The sequence below is a fragment of the Carassius carassius genome, chromosome 3, assembly GCF_963082965.1.
Source record: "Carassius carassius chromosome 3, fCarCar2.1, whole genome shotgun sequence".
In the NCBI taxonomy this organism is placed as follows: Eukaryota; Metazoa; Chordata; class Actinopteri; order Cypriniformes; family Cyprinidae; genus Carassius; species Carassius carassius.
The window spans coordinates 42442148-42464804 of NC_081757.1; the positions used below are offsets into that span (position 1 = coordinate 42442148).

A 22657-nucleotide genomic window follows, 5' to 3' on the forward strand; every position below is an offset into this window, starting at 1 on the left:
ATGTGTCAGTATTTACTACTGAATTACTAGCTATCATATTAGCAATACAGTGGATTGAAGAAGTGCAACCATCAAGAATTGTGATATGTACGGATTCAATGGCTGCTCTCACTAGTCTTATGAGTGGAAAATCGGAATCTCGACAAGATTTAATTTTTGAAGTTTTGCAAGGTTTATTTAGAGCAAGGCAGTTAGGGGTATTGGTATTCTTCCTCTGGGTGCCAGCACATGTGGGTGTGGATGGTAATGAGGAGGTAGATAAGTTGGCAAAGAAAGCATTAAAGCATCCACAAATAGAAATTAAGGTATCATTAAGTAAATCAGAAATCAAGAGGTTAATAGCAATTGAAATTAGTAAAAAATGGCAAAAGATATGGAATAATGACTCTAAAGGAAGACATCTTTATCAAATTCAGGAACGGGTTGGAAATGAGAGGAAAAGATATGGAAATAGGAAAAAAGATGTCATTATTACAAGGTTAAGAATTGGTCACACTGCATTAAATTATAGTCTTTATAAAATAGGGAAGCATGATACAGGAAAATGTGACAATTGCGGGGAGTTAGAAACAGTGCAGCATATTCTTTTAGAATGTGCTGCATATGAAAGGGAGAGACAACAGTTAAGTCAAGAGTTAGGAAGGATGGGAGTTGATACAATTTCAATTAAAGTATTACTAGGAAATGGAATAAGACAATCAAGAATTCATGAATTATTATTTAAATATCTAAATAAAACAGGAATAGTAAATAGAATTTAATTTTTTTTTTTTTTTTTTTTTTTTTTTTTTTTTTTTTTTTTTTTTTTTAATTTTTTTTTTTTTTTTTTTTTTTTTTTTTTTTTTTTTTTTTTTTTTTTTTTTTCTCTCTCTTCCAAAGCCAAGTACACTCCACACTCCAGATCAGTAGGTGGCGGAAATGCACCATTTATGTTGGTCTGCCAAACCGCCATTAAACACTAGTAGTAGTAGTAGCGACGGACTGACTGTGTGTGTGTGTGAGTGAGTGTGTGTGGAACAACATTTCGAGGTTTCTGCTGGAGTTGCGCTGTCCTGATTTGAGCCGTGTCGGTAGTTCAACTCATTCTGTGTCTGAACGGGATCACACTTGCCTTAAACAATGGTTTTTAAAGAGTTGTTAATCTAACGCAGTTCATCCGAAGGGTGCTGATACTTCAAAGAGAAACATTTGCGAAATAAAGCGCGAGAGGATTCTTCACGATGAGGCTCACCGCGGTGCTTTGTGGCAGTCTTCTAACTTTCATGCTCCTCGTCGAAGGTAAGTGTTCTGGAGCTCTTTGCTTCGGCTTCGAGAAACAAACACATCGGTGCTTGTAAATCCAGTTTGAAAATAGCTTACAAAACAGTCTGTGCGAGCAGAATCGAAGCGTGTGATCTTTAAGAGTTACAGCAGACTCCTACACAAACACTGAACAAACCAAAACAGCGAGTCGTGATACATCCAAAGCGCGTTAAAACAGAAAACCGCTTTCAGATATGAAACTGATACTGCTATCTAGTTTCAGATGAATAGTATTTGATCCAACGCGCAGAGAAATTCCCTCTTTTTTGAAACCAACTTGGTGCCTTTGGTTTGCGTGCACGTTTCTACAATATAACTCCCCAGGTAGGCTGTCTTTTCAGTAGCACTGTCTTTTATAAAAGACAAAATCGCCTCTTGGTTGTAAGTCAGCAGTGTCCGCTCGCTGTATTCGCAACATGTTGGAACAGCCGCTGCTGCACGCGCACAGGAATGCCGCGACTTCAAAGCGCGGCGTCGGCCTGAAGAAAGAAACGCACGGACGCCGCTTTGACACAATTACACGCATAACATGAGTGTTGCATCGGTGGAAATGTCGTGTAATAGATGGCTGGGCCTGTAAATGTCAACTAGATGTCTTCCCTTGTATAACAGGGAACAAAAGACCATTGGAGCGATTGCAGAAAGCGTGCGTAAATGCAGTTCTGTGAGTTTCATGATTAATTGTATGCTTTCCAAACATTTCCAGCGCTCACATAACACTAATTATATGCATCTATTTAAGCCATGCCTTACACTATTCACATCATACGGTCAAATCGTTCAAATTCAAATGTCACAGCTTGAAGTCATGTTCTACAATATCTAAACTTTGACACACTACGTTTCCCAGGGTTTGGGAAACACTAATGCAATTTGATTGAGTTTTGAATTGAACGAGATTACAGAAGGCATGATCAAGTGTAGCTCTGTGAATTTCATGATTAATTGTATGCAATTACAGCGCTTGCATAACACTAATTATATGTGTCTATGTTAGCCTTGCCTTATGTGTTATATTCACATCATAATGACAAATCACTCTAATGTTTCGCTACAGCTTGATGTCATGTTCAACTACACCTCATTCAGGTCATTCTGCATGTGAATGAAACGGCATTGAGGTTCACACACTTAAACATTTAGATCATGTTTTATGAGATTCAACTTTGTTTAGTTTTGGCAGGACATTTCAGCTATTTTGTTAGGATTTGTCACATGGACATTATTTGTTTTGCGTTTTTCTTTGGAGGTTTTTCTTTCTTTTTTCTTTTTGCAAGACATTGCAGAAGACTAGACCTGATGCTACTTGATTGAATTTTATATAGAGACTAATTTCTGACCATTTAGGAAACAAATGTCAAGGTTAATGTTTTCCCGCAAATCTGCATTGTGTACTTTTAAACTTGTTGCTGTACAGAATTGGTTTTACAACTTTTGTCATTAATGTTACAGGATTATAAATTGTGCGTAATCCATTGGTCTAGATTTTCTGAGATGCTGAAACCCATAACAGGATGATTTGTTGGTGTTTTCTTAAGATGATGCTTCCTTGATACTTGTTTTTATAGTCACTAGCAGCCATATAGCTTTATCAATGTCCTGCTTACAAGTGTATAGGCTTTTTTTAAAGTGTGTGAAAATGTGTGGCAGTGTCTTAAGTTTCTCACAACCCCTATGGGCATTAGATCTAATATCATGATCCCATTCAGCTGCTCATAAAATGCATATATATGCTCCTAATTACTGTAGGAGGCTTGCCGTCAAACAGTCAAAGCAGAGCCAAGGAGCATTTTCAGTGATGCAGTGAAAAGGTTTTTAATATTTTTAATAATTAATTGAAGATATTGTTCTTAAATGCATGGAAATTTTGTTGTGCATAAATAGTTTTTTTTATATTATAATAGTCATAAAGAAGGGGAAAAAACACTTAAAAATAACAAAAATTGGAAAAATAATCATATATATGTGTGTGTGTGTATATATGTGTGTATAATATATATGTATATATGTGTGTGTGTGTGTGTGTGTGTGTATATATATATGTGTGTATAATATATATATGTATATATATATATATATATATGTGTGTGTGTGTGTGTGTGTGTGTGTATATATATATACCGTATATATATAATGTATGTATATGTGTATATGTGTTTGTGAATATTTGAACAGTTTAATATTTTAAATACAGTGGACAACAGGTTTTCAGTAATTAATCAATAGAAACATACTTCAGCAACATATCAGGTGATTTGTAAACATTTACATGTATAATAGTTTTTTTCCATTTCTCTTACTGAATGTAATTTAAGAAGTGATTCAGAAGAATTTTAAGAAAATGCTGAGAGATCTTTGTGACTCTGGAATCATTTGTTGTTGTAAAAATCCTTGTTATTTGAGAATAATGCGTGGAAATATAGGTATTACAAGTGCAGATGCTGGAAAAGGGACTTAAAGCAGCATTGCTTGAGACCAAAGTTTTTAGTTGAAAAGACATTTTAGTGTCTAAATGTTGGTACAATGTTTGATAATTTATACAGTAACATTTATGGTGCGTTTTTCTGTTTGATTTGGTGGGTGTGAGTTAGGGCTGCACGATGTGTCGTTTAAGCATCGATATCGCGATGTACAAATCCACAATAGTCACATCGCAGGATGTGCCATGTAGGCTGTCATAATTGATCCGTTATTCATTAACTGTACGGGCCAGCTGCTCCCCGGCCCTTGACGAATGTGATTCGCGGATTAATTGCACAGCTTAACCATCATAGAGTGAAAGTTTATCATTTGCATGTGTTTTTAAGTCCTGTCAGTTTAACAGGGCGCATATAAGAATGAGCAGAGAGAGCGAGCATGAGAGAGAGAGAGAGCCATGGCTGCACGCGCTCACCTTCACCGTCTTCAAACAACATGAGCGCTGTCTTGCTCTCTCTCCCTCGTGCATATTAATCAAAATCAATTGACATGATGGTGTCGAGAAAAAAAAAAAACTATCCAGTGATGAAATGTTTTCTGTGTTGTCAAATCTTGTGCGATATCCTAAACTGCAGAGATAATTACACGTTTGATTCGCGAACTAATGATTCCTTTGAAACAATTCAATTTAATGAATGGTTTAAACAACTGACCTGTCCAACACCGAACTCACGAGACGTCTGAATTGCTGTATAAAAAAAAATCTGTAACACTTTACAATAATGTTCTATTTATTAAACTATTTAACTACATTATTTAACATTTACTATTACTAAACTGCACTTCTACATCATTGTTAATTTCAACATTTAGGCTATAGCCTTCATTGTTGAAATCAAAAGTTGTACAGTATTTGTTAACATAGTTAATGCACTGTGAAGTAACATTACCAAACAATGAACAGCTGTGTTTTTATAAACTAAGATAAACAAAGATAAATATATATAGTAACAAAAGTATTGCTCATGGTAAGTTCATGTTAGTTAATATGTTAACAATTCAAACCTTATCCTAAAGTTACAAACAAATAATTTACTCTAATTTAAATAATACTCTGATGTTTAAATAATTTAAAATGAGAATGTAAGTGTGCTCACCCCATTTTTGTTTGTAAGAAAAAATTAGATTAGATTTCATATCGCAATATATATCGCAGATAAATAAAATATTGCAATGTCATTTTTTTCCCAATATCGTGCAGCCCTAGTGTGAGTAATTGCAGAATAATCCTGTGCCTTGAGGTAGGTGATATGATATCGAACGGTAGCATTCAACTAAGAAATACGACAGAAATTAATCAAATGTAAAAAAAAACTGCATAAACCTCACTGCATGAATTAAATATAAATTAATCAATATTAGAGCTACAAATGTTATTCAGTCAAGTACAGTAATTGATTTTTCTTTTCCTTTAGTTGTTTGATTAACATTAAGGATGCAGACAGTCACAACTGCTGGTATGTTAAGCTGCTGTCACTTTAAGACTTAATTAACAGATTCCATATATTGACACAGAATGCAGATCCAATTCCCCTTCCCCAACCATTTATGCTCCCTTAAGACATGACATTGTGTATTAAAGGTTGGGTAGGTGATTCCAAAAAGGCTATGGCTAGCAAGCTAGCTTTGAAAGCATAAGATCCCACCCTCCCTGCATAATCACTTTGGAAAGCCACAGCTCCTCCAAAACACATGAATTTGCACAGGCAGAGCAGAAACTAACATGCGACATGATGAGAGATGCAGTGGATGCGCGAAGGATTGAATGCAATGCTGTCAGATAACCTCATGTCTTATTTACTGGTGAAAAAACATTACAGTACAAAGCACGTTACAATAATTCTGTCTTTCATTCTCACTGGAACGCACTGATGACGTATCATGTATCAGGTATCCAAATATATATTTGACTGGCATTTTTGGTCCAAAAATAGCAAAAACTATGACTTTATTCAGCATTGTCTTCTCTTCTCGTGAACGAGTCATAATCTGGCTCGGCTCTGTGTTCATCTTCAGTTCTCTCTTCACAGCAGTTCAGTCAGTGTACTGTTTGAGTACATGAATTACTCCGGGATATTGGTTTGTTTGAACTCAGAGAGAGTGTCAGCCACATTAAAAAAGTTAACAGCTTAAGTCATTTGTGGATTAATGCGTATTGGAGACGCGAACCGTTTACAAAGATTCAGTTCGATTTGGTGAACTGGTTCAAAAAGATCCGGTTACATCGAATGATTCATTCGCGAAACCGGATATCACAAACTGCTTTGTTTTGAACTCTCTCTCACAACAGACACGGAAAAGAAGATAATGATGAATAAAGTCATAGTTTTTGCTATTTTTGTACCAAAATGTATTTTCGATGCTTCACTGGTTTGGAACGACATGAGGGTGAGTTATTAATCACATAATTTTCATTTTTGGGTGAACCAACCCTTTAACTTAGTGTTTGCTATCGGGATGTGAAGTAACTTTCATCATTCTCAATATCAGAGTGTCACACAGTGTAGAAACCATAAACAAAAAATGGTGCACTTTTTCTTGCAAATGTACTTTTAAATCCAGCAACAAATGACACTTCTAACAGGATTATCGGTTATTTTAGAGTGCCTGCATTATCTTAACGTGTGTGCTGTACATGAACTGTGTTACTTTGTCATATTAGGTGTACTGAAAAAGATCTAGGCTAGTGTAAAGGTTTTTTTTTTTTTCAAGAAGATTACTATTTAAAGAAATGCCTGTTTTAGTGCAGTGGTTAATTTGACAAGTGAGTAGACCTTTTCAGTGCATGAGTGTTTACACTATAGGTGCACTGGGGTTACGTGCGTATTGGACCACGAGTGAACTTGGGCTAAAGTGGACAAAAAGTTAATTTCGGTTCACGCTCACACTTGGTCTCTGCCACTTAGCCCAATTCTTTTTCGGAAAGAGGAAATGGTTGTGAAACCTTGTGAGTAGGCATTTTATTTTGTTGTGCAGTGGTCAACTGCATTTAAGAGGATTTTCAATCTGCATGTCATCACTAAAGTACATTGATACCATGATAAAGATGAGACATGCATGATTTTACTCAACTTAGGCTCAGTGGAGAAATGTGCCTGGGGTGACATTTCTGGAAATTGATATTAAATTACCGTTTTCTTGACATTTTCAAAGTAACATGTCCAAGGAGTGGCGCTAAAAGCGTGTTCATAAACAGATGCCGTAACGTTTTATGTTGGCTATTGCTCATATCATGGCATTCGGCTTAAAAATCATTTGCTGAGGCAACGGTGCTATTTTTGCTGCCTTAGGGAAGTAATTGATCTTATTTACTGAGTGTTATGACTTGTGTTTTACAGTACTCCTATCAGATCACTTCACATCACAATTGCAGTGTTGTATCGGGTGCGCTACTGAGCAAGTTTACAAAATCAGAAAAGCCACACATATGGAACTGGTTATGTGGTGCAAACTTCAATAGGTGTTTATTAATTGACATTTAGTGATATCTATATGGTCAAAGAGGAAAATAAAGGTAAAAATATCATTCAGACGTGAAAATGTGTGTAATTTAAGTGAGTATGCAGCATTAGTATGTGCATCATGTAGGTGTTTAGTGTCCGTTATTGGCAAATTACCCTTTTAATTGCTATCTGTTGTATTCATTAGTGTGTTCACAATGGCTTGCATTCCTAGTGTTTAAAGAAACCATTCTGAATCCAGAACTGCTATAGAATGAAGCAGTAAGTAATTTTATTTACTGGGTGCATTGTGTCTAATGAACTCTCACTACTCTTTTTCCCAGGCTGTCTCTGTCTTTCTTTCGCTCTGTCAAAGGCTTTCTGTGTCCTTGGCCTAGAAATCTTTCACTCATCCATGTCACGTTCTGTGGTCCCTCGTTTTCTAAAACCCTTCTCCAACCCCCAACACACACACACACACACACACACACACACACACACACACACACACACACACACACACACACACACACACACACACACACACACACAGAGAGAAATACATTCACACCACTATGTCTGCATACCCTCATCCATCCAAGAGGCCTCAGCAACAGGCTCTATTAAAGGGACAATATGGGTTTCTAATAGAAATAGTCCAACAACACAAGGTTTTAAGTAGCAGTATGCAAGTTAAAAGCTCCACTCACTAATGAAGTCAGAGAACTTAAGTGGTCCTTTAGTGTAGGGACAAAATGTCCAAACAAGCCAGCCTCTCTGCTTAGAAGTATAGGATGTAGCCAATGCAAACAATAGCTTTTGACTCGGTGTAGTGTCTGTGTGTCTGTGTGTCTGTGTGTGTGTGTGTGTGTGTGTGTGTGTTTCTTCTCTTGCAGTCAACAAGGAGGCAGTTGGAAAAGGGATTGTCAAACAAAAACAAAAAATTCACTCAGAAGCTGCTAAGAAATTTCTGAAATATTTACAAAGATATGGATAGTAACATTGAATTAAATGTGAAATTTTATAGTAGAAACTAGAAAGCAGACAAAAACTGAAGTAGAAAGCTGAAGTAGAAAATACACAGAAAAAGTAGAAAAACTGAAATAGAGTATTATTGTAAAACATACTCCAATAATCTTTGTTTTATTTGAATTAATTTTCAATTTAGGATCTTAATTAGGGGAATAATGTTTATCGTAACACTTTACGGTAAGATTTGTTTGTAGCTACTGCATTAGTTAACACTGACTAACAATGAACAATTTGTGTCTTTTAAAATTAATTGCTGAAATTGTTAGCATTAAATAATGCATAAAATGAACAAATACAGCATTATTGTTACCCTGTTACCTGTCTGTTTTTGTGCATTTTATTTTCAAACAGCTGCATTAATTACTTTCTCCCAAGCTTTTGACATTCAAATGGTTATTTTTATGATGGATATGTTTTGAAGCATGATATAATGTGTGGGTTTTGAAAAAGTGCTCTACCGGGTGCGCTGCCGAGCAAGTTTACTGCGTCACAAAAGGCAAACAAATGGAGGTGGTTTTGATGTTTACTGTGATGTAAACATCAAAATATTTTAGTTTTCAAACCATGCACTATGGTTTTTTGAGGTCATAACATGGTATTGTGCAAGAGAAAATAAACCATGAGAAAATAAGTCTTTGTTAATCAATTAATCTGCCACTTTAATCATAATTTGTGTAAAAAGGAATGCAATTTGGCATGTTTTCTGGTGTTGACATTTTGGGTTAAAAACTTCTGGGCATGAATGCTACTAAAAAAAACATTTCAGCATATCATTTCATTAAGAGTTTTTAGTATCCCTCGATTTTAATGACCTTCTTTACAGCTGGTTTTACGATTTGTCTTGAGTCACTCAATCATAAGTAGAAAACTCTAAATACGGGCCCAGAATGTGATCCAGTTACTCAAACCACATTTTAGAGGTAGTCAGAAACACGCATATGTGGTATAAGTGCTATGATGCGCCCTGACAGCACTGAAGAACCGCCTACTCACCTGTCAATCACCCGCTGAGCGAAAACAAGAGCTTTTGACGGTGACTGTTTTGTTTCCCTTTGATCTCTTTTTCTTCTGAAGGGCCAGATGTAGAGATTAATGCTACATTTGATGAGTTTGGAAATTGTGGTTACCACGCAAAGTGAGTTAAAGTGGTTTTAGTTGGAATCAAACAGAGAAGTTGGCCAATTTCATATTTCTTCCTCTTTCTTTTACTTCCCAACAAGGACAGCCCTCAGACTTTTTTTTTGAGCTAGTAAAACAAAAACAAGAGGAAAAACATAGGGCAACTTATACACATTATCTTTGCTGCCAGAAAACGATGGAAAATGTTTTTGTTTTTTTGGTCAGAGTTTGACAAGTACAATTTTAGACTTTCTACATCGGTATTACACATTTAGTCATGTTTAATGTTACCATTTTTATGCGGTGCCATTTCTATGTAATTAGGTTGGCTTGACAAAGCTGTATATATTGAAATCCTATTTCTTCTTCTTTTTCGTCTGAGAGTAAGTTTCCCCACCTAGAGTTTTCAAGCTACAACAACAAAGCTCTGGTAAGACCTTTAGACCGAACTTCTTCGGGTTGCTGTATCTTTCTAACTGATCTGATTTATTGTTTTTTGTAAACTGAGTGATCAAAACTACAAAATAATTCCCTAAGCTTTCATTGAGGGTGTCAAAACTTTTGTACAATAAGACTTGTGTATTTACACTATTGCATTGTTCAAATACCCACACATGAGGTCTTTGCACTTGACTACTTACAACATATTTCCTGTATTTGGCCCAAGTGTTCAAATTTACTTGCCCAAGAAATTAATGAAAGAACATAATTTACGGAAAGTAACCCACCAAATTGACTAGTGATTTGAGAGTGATACCAACCACAGCTGATTTTTACCTGCATTCGGCAGGTTGGCAGGTGTTTATTTCAAACTTCTAATTAAGTGATTTGTTATACAAAATATCACCAATAGCAACACCTTTTTTTTTTTGGAAAAATATATGCAATATCAAATTATTTCACTTGCATTGGAAAGTTTTCCGTGACCTCTCGCGAGATCTCGGCAGAAAGTCTCATGATTGATGCATGATGGGATACACTAAGCCTTGAATAGTGATCTGGTAGCCCCATGTTTAAATCATGCTATTAGCTTATCTAAACATGCTAGCAGCATATTAAAACATGCTAGCACATTGTTAAAATGTGAGAAAAGTATAAGAACTGGGTAGTATAATGGTAACTTATGCAACAGCATGTTAAATCATGTTAGCAACTTGCTTTAACATTTTAGCAATGCTTTAGAACAAGTCAATAGCATTTTACGGACTCTGAGTACAATCTTCAAACCTCAAGCTTTTCACTTATTTCGAAGTTTTGCCAAGCCAACACTAAAGTTTGTTTACAAACATTATCTGGCTATTTCTGAAATTCACAATCAAATGTGTTTCAAGTTTTATTTGCTAATCTTCAGTACACACAATGTGCACTAACTGAACTGAACTTAAGCACTAATTATGGCACTATCATCTTCTGTAGGGCTGCTTTACGGCTGAGTTGCATCTTGCAACATCAACACTGGAATTGAACTCAACATTTAACTAACTTGAGCTAAATAATGGCATTGTTGTCTTTTAGAGCTGCTTTTAGAGCAGAATCTTGTTCTCCATAGCTGAGTTTCCATAATCCTCATCATCATAATAATAATATGATTGCTATTTTCCTGTTTATCTCAATAAAAATGCTTTGGCACAATCTGTATTGTATGACGCGCTGTATGAATAAAGATGATTTGACTGATGATTTTCATTTTGACTGTGCTTCACAATTAGTTTTCCACCAATTTGTTGTTTTGTCACTTTTTTCACTGTCTTGTTCCAGCTCTGTAGCTTTTCTTCCAGGTAGCAGAGCCTAAAGACCGTGAAAAACCATGGCAACAGTCTATTCTATGACATTTTGCAGCAGGATTTCCAGTCTGCTCAGTAGTTTCTTTACTGGCACCGACTGCACAAAACAGAAGGTGTCAGAAGCACAATGTATTTATTAAAATTATATTAAAGCTGCTGTTGGTGTCTTCATGCTTTTTGTGGCTTCCTCTACTAATCATGAGCTATTTTTTGAGCTTGTCACTGTATAAATGTAATAATCTTAAATTATGGGATGATTATTGCTGTGGTTGCTTAGCAACGGGCATATGAGATTTAGACATATGAAATCTCAGGCGACGAACCCATTTAAGTCATGGCCTTAAAATTTCACAATATGTTCTTGAGAGGAGCAACATTGCACTTGAGATTCATGATTTTTAACTAATTTCAATTGAGTGTAATGGATTACTAGGTTATTACTGTAATGGAATTGCTTAATACTTTAAAAATTTTACTCTTTATTCCTCTGTAATTTAATTAGTTACTTCTGATGTAATGATGTAAAGTACTGAACAATTCTATATAAAACAGTAGTGGATTAAACATTAAAACGTAACCTCTAAAAACTTAAGTCAGCTCAAGAATAATATGCAATTTTATTTGAAAGAACTAAAAGAGTAGTTTCATGTCTGTTTTTAATTGCTTGAGGTTAATATGGAATTTTTAAAGTAATTAGTAATAATTCATACCTTTTCATACTCCAGTTATACTGTTGAAGATGTGATTAGCTAGTAGGCTAATTAATTACGTTTTTAGAGTGGAATGATGCTAAAAATTCAGATTTGCATCACAGGAATAAATTACACTTTAAAATATATTTAACTTGAAAATAGTTATCTCAAATTGTAATAAAATTTCACAATATTTACAGTTTTTTCTGCATTTTTGATCAAATAAATACAGCCTTTGTGAGCAGAAGTGACTTCATTAAAAACATTTAAAAGTCATGTCATTTGAATGCTCTTGATTCTTTGCCGGTTGCATCTTGGTCTTTCCTTTACAGTGCCAAACATTTCTTATATTAAAGTTCTTCAGATTAGTTGGAAATAATACAAAGATTACTAGAGAAACTTTACAAGAAAATACTAAGATTTCACATTTAATTTGACGTGTTACTTGTCATTTCTTCGTAATGATTTATTAAATTCCTAGCAATTTCTGAATGTTATTTTTTCCTATACGTCTTCAGTGTACAGTAGTAACAAACTTTGCAAACTGTAATGAGTTAATGGAGAACAGACCCTGGCTCTTCCAAACAAGCGGTACGCATGGTATGACGATACTACTTGGCATGGTGATCCTTCAGCTGCTGTATTACTGTGAGACTAAATGAAGGTGTCGTGGCACCTCTAGTCTCCAGTGTCGGGATACTGTAGGTCTCCTGCAGGTTTCACAGTGATTCATGGGGGTTTGGGCTGGAATGCTGTGAATGTGCCAGTGTTCTTCAGCCAGTCTGATACTTAAGCCTTCAGTTACAGTCCTGACAGGTGCCGCGGCTTTAGAGCAGTGTGTACACACTTTTATCTCTGCGGGTGTGTGTTTGACATGCACAAACCTTACTGCATATGCATCCGCGGAGTCTGTCCTGTGTGTGTGTGAGACAGGTGCATGGCGCGGTCCAGTTGCTGGGCAGTTGTGGCTGCGGACAGAAAAAAATGGCTCATTTGGTGCCTGGCTTCATAGTCAATGGTCAGATATTTTCCATTGGCAGCTTGCCCTTACTTCCACCCACCCTTGCTTTTTATGTGGTATTCTTTGAACTCTTCCCACACAGTCTGACATACAAAAAGAGGGTTACACTTTTATTTCTAATTATTTTAAAACCCTCTAAAATTAGCTTTACTTTTCAGTTGCCATGGTATTTCTATTATTTTCTAGAATGTATCTCAATACAGTGTATTTTTTTGGAATTCATATTGTGCAGCACTTCCTCATCAGTTTTGGTGATAATGATAATAATAGGGTATGCTAAATTATCTTTAACGCTTCAGTGCAAACTGAATGCAGGGTTTTCAGACATGTCATTGCATTTTAATTACATTCAATGTAAATATATTATAGTTTCCATTTATATTAAATGCAGTTAGTTGAAATTTAAGAGTGTTTTTTGACTCCAGGCACACTTAACAGACTTTATCTCATTAACATTACATTATCTGGATTAGGGCTGTAGCTATCGAATATTTTAGTAATCGAGTATTCTACAAAAAATTCCATCGATTAATCGAGTGATCAGATAAAATGTTTTTGCTTAATTAAAGTGCAATATTCATTATGCAAGAGAAAATAAGACTCCTGGGTCTCTTAAAATGAACAACTAAGTTTCCTTTTTTAGAAAAAAAAAATGTTTTTATTTGTTAAATGCATAGAATGCAATGCATGCATCAAAAATAAACATTTAATTATTACCCATTGTTTCTCTGTCTGTACTTGTACTGTGAACAATGACAATAAAGTTGACAGATGAATTAAGTGCCATTCAGTTGTTCAATTTTCTGAGATGCACATTAAACATTAAACACATAAAACATTAATTTAATTTATCTTTTAATTATTGAAAGCGTAACTTTTTGGTAAAAAGTTTCAGTGTGTGTGATAAAGGAAGACGCGCTTCGTTTGCCCGCGCCCTCAAATCAAAACACCGTTGACTCCTTGCAGTACGTGACTTCGGACGCAGCGCTTGTGTCTCCCTCTGCTTTGTGTCTGACGTAAACGCATTGTCACATTAAAAAAATCAATGCGAAAGAACCTGACGTGAGATTTAAAATAAATTAAAAGAGTCTTCGAGGCAGAGGAATTTGCCTCGATCAATTTTTGTAATTGAGTTACTCGAGGAATCGTTTCAGCCCTAATCCTGAGTGAAGTAAATCCTTTGTTTAGTGTGTACAGTATATAAAATGTGCTTTATTACTGCACATCACTGGTGTAGATTGTAGACAAAAATAACAATGTATAAAAACATTTAGTTTCTGTTAAATGTGGCGTTATAGTTTTGGTAAAGGACAACTATGATAAAGTAGACGTCTTTGTTTGAGAGCCTGTTTTGTGACTGTTTACCCATTAGGTTATTACCTTGTGAGCCGCTGCTAGAATGACTCTGCTAACAATGTTGAGCAGCAGCAGCAAGCGATGAATAGAGTGCAAATGAGGGCCTTGTGTCAGGAGTCACATGATTTTGTAGAATAGCGCTAAGATCAAACAAACCCTTTGGCTTCTCCACAGTGAATTCATTTATAGGACTAAGTTCCCAGCATGCAAGATAAGACTTAAGAAAAAAAAAGAAAAAGAAGCCCACAATAGTGATAATGGGTGGATTGCCTTTGGCTTCCATCCAGAGTCCCATGATTTTTCAATGTATTATTGCATTATTTCTCTAACTATAAAGACTGGGTTTTGTATTCGGATAAGTTGTTGGTTGATGGTCATTTCTGTTCAATAATGTTATCTCAAAATGATCTGTATGCACATTATCGATTATTTGATGATTTCCTAATGTGCAAAAAGAGGTGTTTAATTGTATTGAATGTATATATTGAATTTTTTTTTTAAAACCGTACCTAATGAAATAAAAGGCCACTTAAGTGTACTTAAAGTACACTTTCATGAATAGGTTGTCTTAGCACATTCAAGTACACAAAAGAAAAATGCACTTTGTAATAATGTCAAATTAAGTTATATTTCATGTAAAGAAAAGTACACTTATTTTGATGTGTTGACTAACATCACAAAGAAAATTTTTAAACTTAGTGTGTTATTCTATATTTCATTTAAAGTTAATGTATTTTAAATGACAATTTCATTGCAAATGTGTAATTTCAAATATACTGAAATGCATGGCAAGTTTCAATAGAAAACTGCCTCATTTCAAAGGCAGTAGAAGGGTTTATGAAATTGCTTATGAAGGTGTACAAGTCCAACTTTAAAATGGACTGTAAAGTTCGTCTAATTGCATTTTAATACATTTAAAGTAAACTATAATACTTTTTCATTTAATTGCAGTTAACATGCAATTGCCAGAAAACATTACGTTCAGAATTCTATTTTAAAGTATATTATTACTGTAATTAAAAAGTATGCTACAATGTACTTCTTCTTCCCAAGGATTGATACATGGGTCAGAAGGCTTGTTTTCTCTTTGCTTGTTTAAAGGGACTGTGTCACTGATGCTTTTCTTTCCACTTGAGGTCAATCATTCACTAAAGTCATGTTCTCTAAATGGCTTTTGGACATTTTTCAAAATGTGTCTCGGCATCCCAGCGGAGCTGTTTAAGTATGCCGCCATTACTCTGATAATTTTTTCATGAGCATGGCCGTGTCCAGACACGAGGATGCTGCGGATGACAGGACATCATGGCAAATCTGGGTCATGGTGCTTATCTGGCAGAATTTGAAATGCGACTCCCTGCTGGAGGAAGAACTTATTTGTATGTGGACGAGACCTTTTGCTGCTCTGTCCTTTTCTGTATTCCAGTCAAATGAAGGTGGGGGATTAATGTAGTCTGTCTCACACATCAGCCTTTATATCCCGGTCAGTAGCCATCTGTTTCCATATGTCTGGAGCCATTTCTTAATGCGACCTTTGAACATGGGACACAGTCAATGAGGACAGAAAACTCAGCGTAAAATCAACTCCCAACTTGCGAAAACTAAAGCTAATGTCAAAAGTTCAAAAAGTACTGTTGCTTTGATACTAAGTTGATACTAAGATGAAAAAGTTATGTATCTGTATACTAATACCATGTTTATCAGTGGAAGAGCGCGAACGTTAATAGGAGGTCAAACTATAACGTTAGCGTTTAACTTATTCTTATTCTATTGCGGTGTGTTTCCCACATAATGACCGCGTAATTGGGCCTTTCACACAGGACGCGGTATGCACGGCGCTTGCCGCTGGGCTCAGCGTTGCCCTTCAGATACAACGCGATTTGCGCTGCGCTATGGCATAGGCGGAGTTTTAAAAACGTTTAGCGGGAGCTCTTTCATAGCTCCCTTTCGGTCAGCAGCAAACATGTATCTGTCCCGTTGTAAGAAGCGAGCGATAGCGCTAGTCCTGCTGATGAGAATTAAGAGAGAAGCAAGGAAGAAGAGGCTACCCTCAGGTCCAGAGAACAATTTGGTGAATTCAGGCTGGTTACGTTACTCTAACGCTAATAGCTTCCTTTTTAGCAGGCCCCTTAAATGCTTGCTATTAACTTGTTTGAAGGTGGTTCTTCTCAAAATTGACAGCGGTGTGTTCATGACACTAACGTTAACCATTCAACTTCGAATTGATTCCGTAATCTTCCGGTAATAGTAGGCAAGACGATGTTTTGATTCAGACTGCACAAAGAGAAGAGGAGAAGATATACGGGTCCGTTGTGAATGTGTCTGTGAGAGCAAATATAGTGTAGTTACAGTAACTACAGTAGGTGCGTCAGAAATGATTAAACCAGAGGGGACATGTAAATAAATGTGAGCTGAACAAGCGCTTTTTTTTTTTTTACATATTGTTTCAAAGCAGCTTTACAGACATAACAGGAAAATGTTGAAATAATATTGTTAAATATAAGTAGGTAATACCTATTGCTTGACAAATAAAAAAATATATATATATTTCTCATTTTTGCCTATGTAGGAGATCCCAGTTTATTATTATTATAATTCTAATGATGACATGAGTAATGATACATGGTGATATTTTTAATACACATGCTTATTCTTTCTCCGTCTCTCTTTCTGCCCTACAGATGGCTGAAAAAGGTGAATGCTGTAGCAGCAAAGTGTGGGACTACTTCTGCAAATACTTTAACTTTAGTATTATAATTTATTTACAGTAAATACACAGACTGTTAAAACCAGCTTCAACTGGAAGAAAGTAAAAGTGTTAAATGTTTAAAACCAGACTGTGTTTTGATCATTAAAAAATATATACTTTTGATGTGCAATTGTTTAGTCATTGATACTGTAATCTAAGGCTTTTTTTTAACATAGTCCATTCTGGAAAATGGTTTATACAGCCCACATACATAGAACAGGCAGATATTTTGCTATTGAATGTTGTGTAAATGCAGTTTATAGGAAATGGGTCTAATATCCAGATTATTTTTAAAATCAAAATATCGGCTTATAAATCGGCTCTTTTCGAGTTAATATCGGCATCGGCCCCCAAAAATCCATATCGGTCGGGCTCTAATAATAATATTGTTGTATATTTTTAAAGCGCCTAATAAACGCCTAAAAAGCAGATGTTTTACTTGTCTAAAGCATATCAAGAGGATAAAGTAGTCTTAGCTAACCTTTTTACATAAACCATAAAAAACTTGCATGCTGCCCCTTCATTCAAGTTATAGTTTATTGAACTGGTGACGTGAAACTGTTGCAGCTTTTCACTGATTTTTGTTGTAAGATGTTAGCAAACTACTGTTGACTTGAGAACTACAAACTCTTATATTTCCAGTATGTTTTATACTTTCAGCTGCTTAGCAACACTCCATGCAACTAAATGATTTGAGAATCCCTGCATTTGTCACCAGAGAGAAGTGTGCCATTTCCACAGAAAGATTGAGTTATGACATTTTGATTAAACATGAAAAGGTCAAAAATTAATCAAACATTAAATGAAGCATATCAATGGATGAATGATCTTTATATGCAGTGTAACTAGTAAGAGTTTAACTTAGACTGTCATACAATACAAACTGCCATATAAACCATAATGTGTTATGATTTCCGGTTTGATGTCTGATTTTGATGGTTAAAAACTACAAATGTTATGGTAAAAGCCTGTACATTGTTCAACAGTAAATTTCTATACGGTGAAAAACTGATAGTACATTTCAAAATACTGTTAATTTAACAGTTTTTGGAAGTGGAAAAGAGTTTACAATAAAAAAACAAAAACAAATTAACATTTGATGGTTTTTCACTGAAATTATTGTTTCTTCTAAAGGTCGACCGATTAATCTGCACCGATAACCGATTTCTGAAACAATCAGTTAACGGCAAAAACGATTATTGGTCAGATGTTGTGCCATCTGAAAAATGCTGTATTTTTCACTGTTCAACATAATTTCAACATTTGCTAATGCGTTTTTACATTTTAAAGTTGTCCGTTAACATTAATATACTATGAACTAATATGAATAGGTATAATATATTTATATTCAGCTCAATACTTTTTCTTTGTTCCAGTACTGTTTTTTTATTCTTGTAATAAAGATCAGCCCTATTTTACTTGGAGTGTTGCAGTTTTTTTCATGCAGTGTCCATTTTAAAAACTATCGGTTGCTTAACAACCGTTATTGGACAGCGCGGCTCAACATTGTTCTCGTTATCGGTAAAATCCACTATCGGTCAGCCTTTTTTTCTGATTATGTAAATTAGGGTTTTATGTTACATCTTATGTTGTTGGATGAACGTTTTTGCATTTGCATTTTAGTGTTACCATGATGCATTATATATTGGTATTTTCCTCAGCTTGTAGAAAAGCTACTTAATACATTTTGATCCATTTTGATCTCTTTACCACTTGTTTAAATTTGTTGTGAGTGCATTATACAGGCAAAGATTTGAGTCATTTTGTATATTTACATTATTATAAGTTAATGAATATACTTTTTTAACCATACATTTAAGTTCAATCCGTTAAACTAAAAAAAAAAAATCTGACCATATTTGTGTACATTTCTGGCAAACCACAGCCTACTGTTTTTTTTATTATAATTATTTTTTTACTGTAAATTTCACTTATTTACTTTGTTTACAGTGCCACTTGGAGATGTTTATTGAACTGCCTGATTGTTGATGTGAAAATGTATTTAGCGATTCATATTCACAATGGACATTTGATTTAAAAAAATTTGGGCAATACAAAAAAGTATGGTTTGACTAGTCATTTTTTTATTCTGCATGCTTGTCTTGGTATCTGTTATGACTTTCCCTCATCGCTGTCTTCTCATAAGGTTCACAGCAGCTGTTTGGAGAGTCAGGCCTAATGCATGTTCCTTGAACCATTGTCTGATCTTCAGCTCTCTTGGGGAACCCCTTCCCCCTTTTCTTTTCTCCGCTGACCCATCAGCTGTGCCCAGTCAATAGCCGACATCTCTTCGCATGCACTTTAAAAACATTTTTTTTTTTTTTTTTGTGAAGCTTTTTTTTTTTTACACACAAATAGTAATCAATGAGATATGCCTTTTATGAATTGAGAAAATGTTAAATAAAATATTAAGTACCTGGAGAACTACACTGGTATGTTTTACAAGAAAATACTTTAATTCAATGTGTTACTTGCTGAATCATTGTAATTATTTGTGAAATTTACAAGTAATTTCTGAGTGGAAATTGTTTCTACACCAATTGTTTATACATATTTCATAGCATGACAAATGTGACCCTGGAGCACAAAACCAGGTATATTTGCAGCAATAGCCAAAATTATCCATTTTTCTTTTATGGCAAAAATCATTAGGGTATTAAGTAAAGATCATGTTCCATGAAGCTATTTTGTAAATTTCCTATCGTAAAGATATCAGAACTTAAATTTTTGACTAATAATATAAATTACTAAGAACTTCATTTGGACAACTTTAAAGGTGAATTTCTCAATATTTAAATTTTTTTTTTTTTTTTGCAACCTCAGATTCCAGATTTTCAAATAGTTGTATCTCACCCAAATATTGTCCAATCCTAACAAACCATAATGGAAAGCTTATTTATTCAGATTTGAGATGTATAAATCTCAGTTTTGAAAAACTGAACTTAAGTTTTGTGGTCCAGGGTCACAAATGAATTCCAGTAGATCCAACAAAATTAACATGGAGACTATAATTGCAATGACACAAACAGTTACCTTTAATATAAAGCAACATGCCATTTATATTCATTTTATGTATCTTGGCCCGTCCTCTGAACAGCAAAGTGACAGAAACCTCTATAAATTGCAACATAACAGACCATTAAACAAATCATATACGAACATATGCTGGGAAAACCTGATTTCCCTCTATAATTGAGTGTGATCTGTTAATTTTCCAATATACTAAAATTAAGTTATTATTACAAATAAAATATTGATATATTGAATGAGTAATAATTGTATTTCTTGAAAATAAATAGTATAATTTCTCCATCCTCATATGTTTAAAAATTTTACACAGTATCAAGTATATTTTAGCAATGCAATATGTAGTAAAATACTAGTTTATTATCATGAGTGTGTGTGTGGATCTATAGATATTATTGTGACATTTACAAAGCCAATTAATTTTATTTTTAATTTTATTTTTTTTAGAGTATGCATGCAGAATCTCATGCAATCTTTCAGTTACAGCAGTGCTTTTGTAGAAAATAAGATGTTTCTTCAGATAAATCCAGCTTTTTCAATCATATTTTCCAAAATCACTTTCTGTAAGTTGTAAATGTTTAAATGGGGGGAAATGTGCATAGAAATGTATAAAGTCTGGATGCACAAACCCAAAATGTCTAATCTTCTAAATCTTTCATAGCAGTTTAATTCAAACGGACCTTATTATCCTCCTCCTGGGGACAGTTTATCTCTCTTGCCCCACCACATTAGAGAGACACAGGAAGCAGGAGCTTGAGACGGATGGCTAGAATAAGCTTGGCTTGACTCATGAGTTCACAAACACACTGAAAAAAACAATCGTATTCCTAACGGATTAGTTCAGCCGAAAATGAAAGTTCTGTCCTTGTTATGACGCTGTCTCCAAACCCATATGACATTCTGCTTCTGTGGACCAGAAAAATTGAGTTTTTGGGTCATATACTTTCCATTCTTTACCATATCATGACAGTTAATGAGAACTGGAGCTGTCAAGCTTTAGAACAACTAAAATATCATGAAAGTTTCTTACAAAACTCATGAAGTGTATATACTCCAAGCCAAACAATAGATTTGTGTGAGGAACAGAGACACAATTGGCCTAATCTTAATAATAAAAATTCGCTCAAAGCACACAAATTCATATTAGTGCTGAATAAAAGAGATACAGAAGCCCAGGTTTATCAGTATCCTACATACTGGTAGTTTGTTTCGCTTTAAATAAATGAATTTAGCCTTGGAATTTATAATAAGTGGCACTATAATTAGTTTTATACTTGTATTTTCTGTAATTTTTTCCTGTGGTATTGACTTGGTATTGAGTATTGTGTACTTTGTGGAATCTGTACTGATGAGGGGAACCAACTTTTGCCATGTTACTGATCCACCAACCACCTCAGTTCTGAGAGAGTTGGACTCCAGTGGTTTTTCTTTCTAGAGAATGGGCCATATAATGACTATAATAGCCACTGTTTCATGCTGACGGGGAACATGAACACAAAGGTTGTGTGTAATCTTGGTGTCACTTTTCTAATTTCATCATGCTATCATGAAACCATTCACTGCGGTTAAATGTCTTTTGAAATGCGGTGACATTTTCACGAGAAGTAGCACTGGCTTTATAACTCTGTTGTTTAGTGATTCATTGTAGTCCTATGTGTGTGAACGCACCGTTTTGAGTTCGCATAGGGTACCTTTGTAGTTACCGGTAAAAAACATTGTTGATTCATCATCGCTCCAAGATGTTAAACTTCTTATTTTGGATATATGTGAGTGAAATGCCTTTCAGGGGTGTTGCTAAGCTGGTTTTGAGTCCTGTGGCGAGCTGGCTTTGTTAGTGTTTTGGTGTGAGATCCAAGCATTTCCTACCTACAGCTTTCAATCAATCAGCCTCTTTCTTTTTGCTTCCTCCTTTTAGCCCTTTTCTGTGGCTCAGGTTTTCTGCAGGGTGGGGAGGTGGAGGGACGCTGAAAAGAGGGATAAGAAAGTGTGAGTTTCACGACTCTCTTCTACTTTTAACTGCAGCTCATTCTGCCTATGGTGCTTTTGTTGGGCCCTTCGCACCCCTGCCGAGCATTGTGGGACAAACCCTCCCCAGTAAAGGCTTGTGGGAAAAGCTGTGGGTTCACTCATCAAGGCTGACAAAATCAAAAGGTCCCCAGGAATCTCCATCACTCTGGAATGAGCAAGTAGTGAGTTTTACTTGATAACTAATCGAAAACTGCTCTTTTAAAAAAGATTATAGTTTAAGCTGGCACTGCATGAAATGTTCATCGATATTAGACGCTAATAGAATTTTTTGTACAACATTGCAATTAATCACGTGTGGCTCCGCGGTTAATCATAATTAAGCCGGAATTGTGGTTATCAAATTGTAAAGGTTGTGACTGAATTAAACCGATGTGTGCGCTGCATGTTTCAGAGTGAAGCGTGGCACTGTGGTCATTTACATGTGAGCAGCTTGTGATCTGAAAATTAAAGTTCACTCTTCATAATAAAAGTTTAGTGTTATGTTTGAAAATGATCAAGCTTGTAGTACATACTAGCAGTATTAGGAAATTATTTTCCCCAAATTGTGCAGCCTTTATACCTAGTAAGACATTGTGGCGCAAAAACACCAGACATAGTAGAGTGGCATGATTGGGGTAAAAAAAAATTGTGGG

General features: G+C 35.2%; 1 protein-coding gene across 4 annotated transcripts in view; it reads left to right on the top strand.

Moving 5' to 3' along the window:
* Positions 1–989: 989 nt before the first annotated feature.
* Positions 990–22657, top strand: part of lrp4 (low density lipoprotein receptor-related protein 4) — an 81606-nt gene continuing 59938 nt past the window's right edge. For 3 of the 4 annotated variants that reach the window (XM_059539174.1, XM_059539183.1, XM_059539199.1), the window contains exon 1: positions 990–1278. In XM_059539174.1, coding sequence (XP_059395157.1) covers positions 1221–1278 — 58 coding nt within the window. In that variant the 5' untranslated portion in view covers positions 990–1220. Of the gene's footprint in view, positions 1279–1805; positions 1967–22657 lie in introns of those variants that run through there. The other variant, XM_059539190.1, reaches the window with a different exon arrangement.